General features: G+C 38.6%; 1 protein-coding gene across 2 annotated transcripts in view; it reads left to right on the top strand.

The window, feature by feature from the left end:
* Positions 1 to 13,740, top strand: part of CA13 (carbonic anhydrase 13) — a 49,138-nt gene that overhangs the window by 18,552 nt on the left and 16,846 nt on the right. For both annotated transcript variants that reach the window (XM_027064295.2, XM_015080483.3), the window contains exons 2-3: positions 412 to 609; positions 8,749 to 8,867. In XM_027064295.2, coding sequence (XP_026920096.1) covers positions 412 to 609; positions 8,749 to 8,867 — 317 coding nt within the window. The remainder of the gene's footprint in view (positions 1 to 411; positions 610 to 8,748; positions 8,868 to 13,740) is intronic.

Raw genomic sequence — 13,740 nt, 5'->3', positions numbered from 1 at the left:
AGTTTCATTCGTTCTTTCATCTTAAGAACTTGGAGACCTCTGGAGCTACCACAGATCTTTCTTGGAGCTGAGACTAAATCTCATTGTTTTCAATGATCAATTATGCTATTGTTTTTAGTTTGGTGGAAAGGCACCTTTAGAAAGTACTTTTTAACCCTTAAACGGTTTTTGTTGCAAGGGTTAGTTTAATGCTGCAAATGAGTTAAGCAAACCAGGAGGTTTTCATCCTATAATAAAAGCACCCAGCCTTGTAAAAAAAAAAAAATTAGATGCAAAGGTTGTGAGGATGAAGATCTTATTTTATTAATCCTTTTTATTCCTTCAGCTCAAGCACAGTGCATTGTACTCAACAAATGTTTGGGGAATGAAGTAACTTACTTAATCCTTTTCTCTTGGTCCTATATATTTAAGGTCCTATTCATTGGAATAAATTTTTCCCGATTGCTAATGGGGATCAGCAATCTCCAATTGAGATTAAAACCAAAGAAGTGAAATATGACTCTTCCCTGCGACCTCTGAGTATCAAGTATGATGCAAACTCAGCCAAAATCATCAGTAATAGTGGCCATTCCTTCAGCGTTGACTTCGATGACACAGAAGACAAATCAGGTTGGTTCTTTTTTTTTTGGTTGGGGGTGTGTGTGAGGTGACTGCACTGTGATTTCTTATCTTTCATATATAAAATACCTATGTATTGTGTGTTCCTTATTAATACTTTGCTACAACTTGTAATAAAAGCTTTGTTTGACTGTTTCATGGGATAATGTCTTTCACGCTGTGAATAAGTCATGGACCAACCAAATAAAACTTTAGTTTATGTGTTAATTTGATAGCCAAATGAGGTAGAAAAAGAGAATTTCCTTAAAATGGACATTGAATCCTTCTTAAAGCATATCAACTGCCCAAAGAATGGATGATATCCAATTTAAAGTTAAGATGAGAGAGAAGATTAGGGAGAATTGAATTTTGGAATAATTCTTAAGGCTTCTGACAAATTATTTTCATTTTTAGTCTAATATTAGGATGATGTTGTATTTGCTCTGTTAATAAAAATATAGTTAAATTATAATTTTTTTTTACATTTATTTATTTTTGAGAGACAGAGAGAGACAGCATGAGCAGGGGAGGGGCAGGGAGGGAGGGAGACACAGAATCAGAAGCAGGCTCTAGGCTCCGAGCTGTCATCATGAAGCCCAATGTAGGGCTCGAACCCACGACCCGTGAGATCATGACCTGAGCCGAAGTCAGACACCCAACTGACTGAGCCACCCAGGCGCCCCAAAAATATAGTTAAGTTATGCAAATCCTAAATTGGAAAAAGATTTTCACTTATTCATTAATCTCAGAATAGGTTCATAATAATATCCTGTATTTATGTGATACTGTATTGTTAGCAAAAATTACAAGCTCATAAAATTTCTTTCTCATATTTGTCAAATTCATAAAAGATACATTTTCATCAGAGCACTGTAAAAAATATACAGAAAAGGATTAACATGCTATTTTTAACTTTCATGGGGAGGAAGGACCTCACTTTAAAAAAAAATTATTTATTTTGAGAGAGAAAGAAAGAGAGAGAGTGGGGGAGGGGAGAGAGAGGGAGAGATAATCCCATACAGGCTCTGCACTGTTAGTGCAGAGTTCTAACAGTGGGCTCAAACATGGGCTCAAACCCACGAACTATGAGATCATGACTGAGCTGAAATCAAGAGTTGGACGCTTAACCGACTGAGCCACCCAGGAGCCCCCAGACTTCACTTTTTATATACTATATTCAATTGTCTTTCCTTTAAGCCCTCAGTTTAATGCTTCTGTATTAATAGATATGGTTGATGCAATGGGTAAATTATAAATAGTCCATGGCTTCTGAGTATAAAGGCTTTACCACCCATAATTGTAGTTTGATACTGTTTGTGTCTTAAACATAAAAATTTGAGGCTAACCACTCCTGCTGTTACAATAAGAAATGATTAAATTTACATCACCTAAAACTTTAAGTTTTTAATTTATAAATAAATGTAGGCAGCCTTAGTCATAGAAAATTCCTACTCTAATTTGCTTGATGATGATCTAGGTTTCCTTTCTCTCCCTCTCCCTTTTTTCTCCCTCTTCCTTCTGTCTTCCTCTCTCTGCCTCTTTCTCTCTTCCTCTCGTTTTCCTTCTACTTTGAGTTAATCTGGGGGAATCAGTTTATGTTTCCAGATTTGACACTTTGTCTGTGATTGGTAGTGTGTCCCTTCTCCCATATGTGAAGGTCTAGTTCCTATCTAGATCACAATGAAATTACCAGAGTTAATTGGAAATGTCTGTAAAGTACTTTGTACCCCTCTGAGACAGAAACTACATAAATATGGGTCATGATTCTCATTCTTTTTTCTCAAGATAAATAAAAAGAGAATGTTTTGTGGTGATTCTGGGTATTTAATCAGTTAAAAAGTAGAAACCACTATAGTTAAATTGTTGTTGATTTTTCTTTTTCTTTGGTAAACTATAAGAAACACAAACTTTCTATAACAAACCACTTTAATTTGAATAAAACAGTTTCTATTTTGTAAAGAAGCCATTCTTGACCAAAATTAACTCTGAATCCCACCAGTAAGAGGGCAGAGGCACCTGGGTGCCTCCGTTGGTTAAGCCTCTGACTCTTGATTTCAGCTCAGGTCATGATCTCACAGTTCATGGGTTTGAGCCCTGCGTACAGCCCAGCACTGACAGTGTGGAGCTTGCTTGGGATTCTCTCTCTCCCTCTCTCTCTGCCCTCCCCTGTTCAAAATAAATAAATGAACTTAAAAAAAAAAAAGGAGAGAGAGAAACCACAGGCATGAAACTATCCTCACGGTCCTTGTAGGACTTCTTTGGCTGGGCAGTTGCATTCCCCATGGTTAACGTCTGGTGAGCCACCCTTTAGAATTTAATAGTCCTTTACAGAGGGGGTAGGAAGTGATGACATTTTGGGGGAAGAATTCCTCTTGGCCATAGCAGAGGGTAAATAGTAATCTGGTAAAGAAAGACAAGGGCATTCTCACCCTAGCTACTGGTCTGTGTACTCAGACAGGATCTCACCTCTCTGGGAATCTCACCTGACTGGCCCCACAACTCCTCCTGTAACATCCCCGCTTGTCCCATCCAGAGCTCCCCACACTGCATTGTAACTGCTAGCTGGTTCTCTTCCCATTCAGCTGAATGCTCCCTGTGGACAACAGCTCTGTCTGACTCCTGTGTCTAGCATAGTGCCTTGCACACAGTAGGTACTCAATAAATGTGTGTTTAAGTTAAAAACATTTTTTTGGTGTGATGTTTCTTGGAGGATAGAAAATTGATATGGTGGAGTGCGTAGGTGGCCCTGTAGGTAAGTGAAATCAAGAGATTCAGCTCAGGTCATGATCTCACAGTCCTGGTATCGAACCTCGCATCAGGCTCCGCACTGAACGTGGAGCCTGCTTGAGATTCTCTCTCTCTGCCCCTTCCCAGTGCTTGTACTCTCTCAATAAAAAATAAGTAAATAAAATAAAATAAAATAAAAAAGAAAATTGATACAGCATTCCATTTGACACCTAAGTAGTTTAAATTATAATTATTTTTAAGTTTATTTATTTATTTTGAGAGAGACAGAGACAGCGCGAGTCAAAGAGGGACAGAGAGAGAGGGAGACAGAGAATCCCAAGCAGGCACCACGCTGCTGGCACAGAGCCTGATGCGGGGCTCAAACCCACAAAACCGTGAGATCATGACCTGAACCAAAACCAAAAGCCTGACCCTTAACCAACTGAGCCACCCCGGTGCCCCTGACATCTAACTAGTTTAAACATTAGTGGATTATTCATTGCTTGAATGTTTAATTATTATTATTATTATTAAAGTTTTTTTATTTTTGAGAGAGAGAGAGAGACAGACAGAACGTGAGCAGGAGAGGGGCAGAGAGAGAGGGAAACACAGAATCTGAAGCAGATTCCAGCCTCCAAGCTGTTAGCTCAGATCCTGACCAGGCTCGAACTCATGAACCGTGAGGTCATGACCTGAGCTGAAGTCAGAGACTTCACTGACTGAGCCATGCCATTCAGGCGCCCCTGAATGTTTAATCATTAAAGGCTGTTGTAGTGATTGTTACATGTTAATAAATGAAAATTCTTGGAATATAGTAAGTACTTAATAACTATTAATAACAAACTGATAATAATAAGACATAGTAAATAACAGGCCTGTATCCTTTCCATGTGTAAGATATGTTGTGCTGAAATCTTTTAAAGATGTCAAAAGGAAGGAAGCTAGTTTCTTACTGAGAAAGGCCTTGTAGGAAAACCAGTGACATGATGGACTCAATGCTTATTCTTTAATTTTCACCTCTAGAAATTGTCAATTTCTTAGTTACGCTCTAGTTATTTAGTTCTAGTTATCTGGTTCTAGGTAACTGCCTGAAATCAAGCAAATTCACAAGATCTGAAATTATACATTAGAAAAGAGAAAAAACATAAAAAGATATGGGAGAAGGATGCCTTAGTTGTGTGATTCCTCCAAGAACCAAGATCTCCAGGAAACTGAATTGGTAATTTGTGACAATGTATACATTACAAAACTATCATAATGATGTTTCCTTCATTAGGCCTAAGTCCCTTGAGGATAAGGATGACCTTACTCATCATCCCATACTTAGTATTGAGCATAGTTGCTAGCCCATAGCAAGGTATTCAGAATTGTTGAATGAATAAGCAGAGAGTAACCTGGTGTGCATATGCTCAGAGCAAAAGAGGCCAGACTTAACGAAGACTTTCCTGGCTCCATAAAGAATTCAGGCCCCACTGACTGGAAGCATTTATGGCTTTGGTCTCTCTCTCTCTCTCTCACAGTATAATCCTGGCAGATTTGTGCCCTTTGGTTCCTCTTTTCCTAGGGTCCAAGCAAAATACATGTGCTATTCATTTAGCTTTGCTTCAGAGAACTGTTTACCACACAGTGATTAGTCTATGACTTTCATTAGATTCATAAGAACATGTTCTCTAGTGGTTCCCAGGTCACTTACTCAGTAGCCATCTTATAAGCTGAAGTTTACAGAGACGTGCTTCTACAGGTGAGGTCTCTTGTTTTATGTTCTTAATATTTATTGGTGCAGACACTGTCTTAAGCACTAGAGATACAAGAGAACAAGACAGATTCTGCCTTAGAAGAGTTTGTATCCTGGTGGGATAGACAGTAAATGCATGCATAGACAAGTGTGTTAATTTTTAAATTATTTTCTTTCTGATTTTGTTGCAAGCCTTGGTTACCATTTAAGGCCATTGGCTACAGCGTGGTTTCAGAAAAGAAGCAGTTACCAACAATTTAAAAAAGTCAAACTCAATGGAGTAACATATACATTCTAGTTTCACAACATTGTTGGTCTTTGCAGCATATAACAAATGACAAGGATTCTTTTATTAAGATAATAAAAAGTTCCCAAATTTTAATGGCACTTAACTCTGATTGCTTACTCTCTGTGGACCTCTTATATGAGTGTTTTATTTGGAATAGATTTTTTAAAAATTCTGAATGAAAGGATAAGTGGACTATATATGTATACCAAGTATGATTTGGGAGAAACAATTACTGTTTTCGGATATAAGATGGAGACAATAATAGTTAGTTACTCATCGGGATTACAGAGGAAGGTGAATGATTTGATGCTTGAAAACACTAACTCATTCCCCCTAAAAATAATTTTTGTTGCCATTGTTCATTTTATACTATAGTTATGTTATTTTATTATAGAGTATCTCAAAGCCAGTGATAAATTAACCTTGATATTTTGACTTACTTTTCCCCATCCTGTGGGAAGCTTTCTTCAGAAGAGCTCTGTTCTAAGAGAATGTTTTCTTCACATGTAGACAGTTGCTGATCATGGTCCCAGTTTGGATATTTTATTTTATTATTTCATTTTATTTTATTTTATTTTATTTTATTTTATTTTATTTTATTTTATTTTATTTTATTTCATTTCATTTCATTTTATTTTATTTTTAACATTTATTCATTATTTATTGAGAGATAAAGGGAGAGAGAGAATCCCAAGCAGGCTCCATGCTGTCAGCTCAGAGTTGAACATGGAGCTCAAACTCATGAACCATGAGATCATGACCTGAGCCGAAATTAAGAGTTGGACACATAACCAGCTGAGTCACCCAGGAGCCCCCAGTTTGGATACTTTAATTGAAACACTCACGTGTGGAGTCCAAATATGTAGAGTGTAAGGCAATCTTTGTTGCTTAACTAGCAGAGCTATGCTAATCTGGCTTTAAACCCTGGATTCTGAGCAAGCTTTCCAGAGATCAGCCATTATTCTTGGATGTTTCCCTAACAATGTGTGTTTTTTGGTATCATTTTCTTTCTCCTGAGCCAGCTTATTTGCATCTTCTCCCAAAGTTAATTCCACATTGATTACTCAAGCTCTGTAATCTGCCTTTTATCTGTGAAGGAATGACTTTATGTTTCAGCTCAGGTTTTATGCTACTGCTGCAAGAAAAGAAAGGACAATAGAATTGTTGATTTCTTTTCATTTGGAATGCCACTGTATCCATGCTGTATGGAGTCACTTAGGGAAATTTGCCTTTTAAATTAATTTATCTGTGAATGATCTTTGAAAATGTTTGTTTAAAGACAAATCAAATGTTTTATTCATTCATTCATCGAATATTTATCATACATCTCCTCTGTGATAGGTTCCATGCTAGATGATGGGTACAGCAGTGATCCAGTTGGACAGAGCCTCTGCCCTCATGAACACTGTCCAGTGGGAGACTCAAAACCCTAACATTACTCTGCTTATAATGGTGTAACAGAAGAGCAAGACTTAGAGTCTGATGTAAATGGTTCTTCTCTTTAACTTTTCAGAGGATTTTGGAAATAGCCATCTTTGGTTATTTAAAAAAAAAAATCTGGGTCCAAATAAATCTAAGGGAAGTTCCTACCATTCAATCTTCCAAAAAAAAAAAAACCCACAAAATGAATTGCATATGCTCAATTTTTTCCCTTGGCAATTTTGATAATTGTATAAGTCAAAAAGCATCCAGTCCTATCTCCTAATTAAAAATAGACAGACAGATAGACAGATGAACACAAGTATGCATGAGAAAGCTAAAGCCCACAGAGACTTAAGTGAATCTTGAAAGATCACATAATTCAGTTGCTGAGCTGGGACCATTCCCAGGTTTGCTGATTCCAACCACGGTAACTCTTAATCATTGATGTTCAACTTCACTGAGTCAAATTGAGTAAGGAAGAAATGAGTTCAATTGTACTGGTTAATAGAGGCAGCCATCTGGATCATTTTTCTCCCACAAAAGAGCTCAAAGAGGCGTGTGCCTTAGGCATCCTTACTGCATGTGAAACCTCTTAACATCTTTTGCTTCTTTTTTTTTTAAATTTTTTAACGTTTATTCATTTTTGAGAGACAGAGAGCAAGCAGGAGTGGGGCAGAGAGAGAGGGAGACACAGGATCTGAAGCAGGCTCCAGGCTCTGACCTGTCAGCACAGAGCCCAAAGCAGGGCTTGAACTCACAGAATATGAGATTAGACCTGAGCCGAAGTCAGATGCTCAACCAAATGAGCCATCCAGGCGCCCCTTGCTTCTTTTTTAAGTAGACTCCATGCCCAATGTGGAACTTAAACTCATGACCCTGAGATCAAGAGTCACATGCTCTGCTGACTGAGCCAGCCAGGAACCCCATTAACATCTTTTGATTCATATATAAGATGGATCATTCCTGACAAATTTTGAGATTTCTCTCTCTCTCTTTATCTCTATCTGTCTACCTATCTGAAATCTCTGAAGAGGAAGGTCATTTAAATCAAACTGTTATTAAGACTGAACCTCATAATCTAACACTTAATTCTACTGGATGTTGGTGGGAGATTAGTAATGCGTATGGTATATTCAATATCCAGTGCTGTCTTATCCCCCCATAAACATGCCCAATAAAGATTAATTAGGAGGAGACAGGTTAGAGCTATGTTTTATATTAAGAAGATTTTCTATATACTTAAGATATGATTCTGTTGTCAGAAAAGAGTTAATTTTGCACTGTATTCCAGGTTTCCCTGGGAAGATAGAATTTAAGTACAGAAAATATGCTTACTTGGCCAGTTTTTGTAGTAATCCTAACACAATAAAATAGTAATAATAGCTAACATGTCCAGCATGCTCACTGTGTGCCAGGCAGTGTTAAGTCCTTTGTATTCAACTTTTCTTCTAGTTTCAAAACAGCATTAGGAGGAGGGAGCATTACTCTCTTGAGGTTACAGACATGAAAGCTGGTGCTTTGAAGTTAGAGTTCATGCAAGATCACCAGCAAGAGCATGAGCCCAGGTCTTCTCAGTGCAGGGCACTATTCTTTAATCATAATGCTGGACTGCTCTACCAAGTTCAAGGTGGCCCTTTTTACATAATCACATCCTTATTCAGAGAGGCTGACATTCTCCAATAAACAGACCAATTCCTTACCTTTAAGAACTCCTAATTTCTTCTACTTTCCAACCACTGTCTGCTGTGATTTCCCAGATATTCCATAAAAATCTGTTTTGTAGGCTCTCCAACCTTTTAAAATGTTTGTACGCACTCCTCATATACCTAAAAGTTGTGTTCCTGTCCACAAACTGAATGACACATTTGTAAACACTTCCTTGGAGGACCTGCGTGTGTTCAGGGAGATGATGTGGGTTGTAGCAGCATGTGTAAAGATTGTTTTCTTGCTCACAATTGAAAATGCATCGCCATTTTAGTTCTGCGTGGGGGTCCTCTCACTGGAAACTACAGGCTGCGGCAGTTTCACCTGCATTGGGGGTCTGCTGATGATCACGGCTCTGAACACGTGGTGGATGGAGTGAGATACGCTGCAGAGGTAAGCCAACAGACATAGATGCATGATTTGGTGTTTTCCTAGGTTATGGGATTTAAGGAACGCAGAGGGCAACTCTCTTGACTCCAAATTGATCCTGAGTCAGTTAGGTTTCTCAGTGTCTGAAATTGCTTTATTCAATCAACATGAGAGTTTATCAATATGAGAGCGATCAGTGTGGCTCTTCTGAGTCTTATACCAATTCTGAGAGCTTAGGGTTATTGTGCTCATTCTAGAAATGAGTAAACTGCAGATTTGGAGAGATTAAGTAACTTATCCAATTAGGGGGTGGGTAAGATGGGTTTAAATTCAAGTTTGTCTGATACCAAATTACAAATCTTTCTATACTATCTATTGTGCTTCCCAAAAGTCCACTGAGAAGGCAGAGAAAGAGACATTTGATTTGGACCCAAATGTATACGTATTTGGTCCAGAGAGAGATACATACTAATATCATATTTTGTAGAGGTAATAGTGAATGGCGGAGTTTCTTGTAGGGAAGAAAAAACAAAGACACAAATTCTCCGAAACTCTACATTACCTCTATAATTACAGGTATAGAATGGAATCTGTTAATTATTAAGGTCATTGGTAAAGCATAACACAATAAAGCATTCATTGACTCTTTAAAAAATTTTTAATGTTTATTCACTTTTTGAGAGACAGAGACAGAGCGTGAGTGGGGGACAGGCAGAAAGAGAGGGAGACACAGAATCTGAAGCAGGCTCCAGCCTCTGAGCTGTTAGCACAGAGCCTGACGCGGGGCTTGAACTCACGGACCGCGAGATCATGACCTGAGCCGAAGTTGGCCACTTAACTGACTGAGCTGCCCAGGCACCCATCATTGATTTTTTTTTTAAATTGGAAAGTCACTTCTTTATAATTATATTTGTTAATAATACTCTACTTTTTCTAATCCTCTGTTCAATGACAAAGCATAATATACTTCAAGTTTTCATACTGTTAAATATTGCTAACACCCAACTTTTTCATGAAGCGAAAGTGAATTATTGTATGACTCAACCAAAGCTGTTTATGTGAAAATAATTTGGCTTGTGAGCCATCTAGGTGAGACAGAGCAGTGTTACCAGGCCAGTAAAGTTTTTCTTCATTTTCTCATGGTTACTGAGCTGTGGAGTATGGATACTCCTTTATAATTCTGCTGTTCAGAGAAATCCAACCAACAGAACTTTTTTCCAGTTTTGCTCTTCCATTCACAGGTACATCTATTCTTTGAGTCTATCAACCAAAGTGTCCATTTTGTCAACTTAAAACACTTTTGTCTGAGGCCAAGTGCTTAAGGTGTGGGACCTGCTCTGTTTTTAGGATGGAGAAATAAAATGTATATCCAAAGTGTCCCGTGCCAGTGGAGAAAAGAAGCCAAGAATGTAGGAAGTGGGACTTCTGAATCTGTGTGGTGCCTCAGTTTATATCATCTGCTGAACAGTTTTTATGTTGCTTTCTCACATTTTGTGTTCTAAATCTCACATTTTGTTCTAAATCTTAAAGGCTTTGTGGGGATTGAGCTGGTTTTGGATTACTGCTTTGTAATATTCCTAAACAACTAAGAAAAATTAGTCACATTGCTTTATGGTTTTACTTTCTAGTTTCATAAACTTGAATGCATACTCTCAGAGAGATCTTATCTGAGCTGGCAAGTTGTTTCTTGAAAAGGGCACCCATATCCTGAAATTTTCCAGAAGCTCGGAGTCCTGACTTGCAGAGCAAGAAACATCTTTGTAGACTTTCCTTCTTGAAGGAGATAAAGCTTTGACTGGAATTTCATATATTCTTTAATATATGTTTAAGACTATTTCTTATTTTGTTCATTTGTTCATGAATTCGTTCACTCTTTAAGAATTCATTGTGACTCTACTATGTCCCCCATGTTTGCCTAGCTGACTTGTGCTCATCCTGAAGGGAATGCTGGAAGGAAGTAGGGATAGAACAGGGAACACATCCCTGCAAACAGCCCTTCAGCCCCAACCAAAGGATGAGCAGCAGTGAGCCGGGCAAAGTAGAGAAACAGCAGTGGTCCTGCACGGGATCATGTATGAGGACTTGGGGTGGGAAGTGCATCCCGTATTTGAAGAACAAAGTGGCTAGTTGGATTGGTGCATGAACAAGGAGGAGAGCTGCCCCAGGTAGGGTTGGAAGGGCTGGAGGGCCTGCACTTAGTAAGGTAAGTCATGGTAAGGATTGTGAACTTCATTCTCTGTGCAGTGGGAAGCCACTGACTAGCTTTGAACTGGAAAGTGATCATATTTGCATTTAAAAAACATTCTAGGTACCATTTGAAAATAAATTGGGTTGAAGCAGGGATGGATAAGAGGAGTCAGTGAGAAGATATTTTGGGGGAGTTCCAGGTAAATCGATGATAGTATAGTTAATTGGAGTGCTGGCTAGAAGTATAGACTGGAAGTATCCCCCTTCAGTGGGATTTGTTGATTAACTTGGTTTGAAGGGGAGAGGAGGAGGGGGTCATGTTTTCTGGTTTGAGACAGGAATGCTGATGGAGAATGAGGAAGTCTGGGTCAGACCTCAGAGTTGGGGGGATGTTAGAGGTAGATGATAAACATTAATAAATGGTACATGATAAGTTCTTTGATAGGAACATACCATGGGAGCTGGTAGTGTTACTGAATAGTTAGGAAACGTTTCTTTGTGATTTATGTGAATTGAAACTGAATGTCTAAGAGTCACTATGAGAAAATCTAAAGAGCTTCTCAGCAAGTGGGCACAGCAAAGACAGATGATCCCAGGCAGGAGTAAGGTTGGCATGTTTAAGAAGCAAAAGCCTTTGGCTTCTGGGATTGGAATTAGGGAGAAGTTATAGGCCATGTCCTGGAGAAGCAGGCAAGGACCATGCCTTGTCAGGCTTTGTGGGGCATGGTAAGAAATTTGGGATTTATCCTTAATGTATCGAGACAAAGATGAAGGAAGGTCTTGAGCAGGGGAATGTCATGTTCTACTTTATATTTTATAAAATAGAACCAGCTGCTATGTGGAGAAGAGGTTGGGCTAAGGTTGAAACAGGGAGACAAATTTGAAGCTTATGGATGTAGTGCAAATGAGCAATGATGGTTTGGGGTATGGGTGTGGTGGAGATGAAGAGAGCTAGATGAGTCCATGATGTGTTTGCGAAGTGAAGTCAGTGGGACTTGGCAATGAAAAGGATGACAAGATTGAAGGGAGAAAAAAAGAGGGGTCTAGAAACACTCCTAAGATTTTGGCTTGAACAAGCAGGATGGTTCTGCCATTTACTAAGATGGGCAAGTCCAGGGAGAAGCAGATTGCAGAGAGTAGTTAACTTTCTGTTTTGCACATGTTAAGTTTGAGGTGTCTATTAGATAGATATCCTTGGTTCACATTCAAGAGGGCTGTTGGGTGCAAGTGTGGACTTTAGGGAAGAGGTCCAGGCTGGTGCTGGAGGCATTTGGGAGTCACTTACTTTTAGTTTCAGGTTCAAAAGAGTCCCTTTGTGCTGAGCTGTAGATAGGAGTCTAAAGTGTTAATTAGTTTTTCCAGCTACATTTGTACCTAATTTCATGATTGTCATTGAGTTGTACCCTCTTACACAATAAAAAGAAGAAAAGAAAGGAAAGGAAAACCATGTAAAATGTACCATATAAAAACTTAACTTGAGGTCTACTCTGATGATTTGTAACTGTTATAGAGAGATTAAAGTGATCTAAATCATGAAAAACCATATCCCAAGGGTTAGGCATCTATACAAAGTAGACTAATAATCCACTCCATATTTAAAATTTTTTAAATATTTATTTATTTTTGATACACACAGAGAGAGACAGAGCATGAGTGGGGGGATGGGCAGAGAGAGAGGGAGACACAGAATTTGAAACAGGCTCTGGACTCTGAGCTGTCAACACAGAGCCTGATGCGGGGCTCGAACCCACAGACTGTGAGATCATGACCTGAGCCGAAGTCGGACGCTCAACCGACTGAGCCACCCAAGCGCCCCTAATCCACTCCATATTTAGAACTTCATCTGATTCCAGTTTGTGCAGATTATATAGTAAGCATATTAAATATGTAGATGATAGTAAAACTATGATTTTAACATTAATGGCAATCTTGGGCATGCTAAGCGTAATTGACATATCAGTAGTATGCAGTTAAAAATGCTAAAGTTGAATAATACTATTATTTAGGAATTATCTTCCAACAGGGAAGAATCTTCTCATTTCCATTTTTGTCATGGCTATGACTTCAATCACGGTGGCTGTTGTTGTTAGTCAGGAAATGTGAGTTTGCTATTTGTTTGAGTTTTAATTCAAATACAAATGCTAATACAAGTGATAACAGTTTCTCTGAAGGTATTGCTGCCAGTTAGGCAAGGTGTGTGGGAGAAAGACTTGTTTAAAAAGAGTTTTGTTGCTCTAGTTTCCCAGAATATTCTAAACATTTGCTGTTTTTTAACCAGCAGCAGGATATATAGATTCATTTCTCTTTAGTTACATGTTCATTTTTTAGTCAATTGTGGTTGTGAACCTAAAGAAGTCATTTCACATCTTTCTATCTCTTTGGTGTCATCTCTTACTAAGTGAGCTGATGGATTGGCACAGAGCCATTTTAAACAACCTTAATGTTCTTTTCAGCCCCTCCCTTCCAGTGGAATGTCATCTATCTCATGTGAGCCAAATGAATTTTGTTTCATCATTTAGTGTTTTCAGGTTTTGTTCCTCCTCCAGCTATCTCACACCAACTTGGAACATGGTGCCACTGGAATCCACTTTTTTTTTTTTTAATGTTTATTTATTTTGAGAGAGAGAGAGAGAGAGAGACAGAGACAGAGAGAGAGAGAGAGCAAGGGCGGGGCAGACAGAGGATTCAAAGCGGGCTCTGCGCTGACAGC

Source organism: Acinonyx jubatus, chromosome F2 (genome assembly GCF_027475565.1).
Source record: "Acinonyx jubatus isolate Ajub_Pintada_27869175 chromosome F2, VMU_Ajub_asm_v1.0, whole genome shotgun sequence".
Classification (NCBI taxonomy): Eukaryota; Metazoa; Chordata; class Mammalia; order Carnivora; family Felidae; genus Acinonyx; species Acinonyx jubatus.
This window is presented reverse-complemented; position numbering and strand designations above follow the sequence as displayed.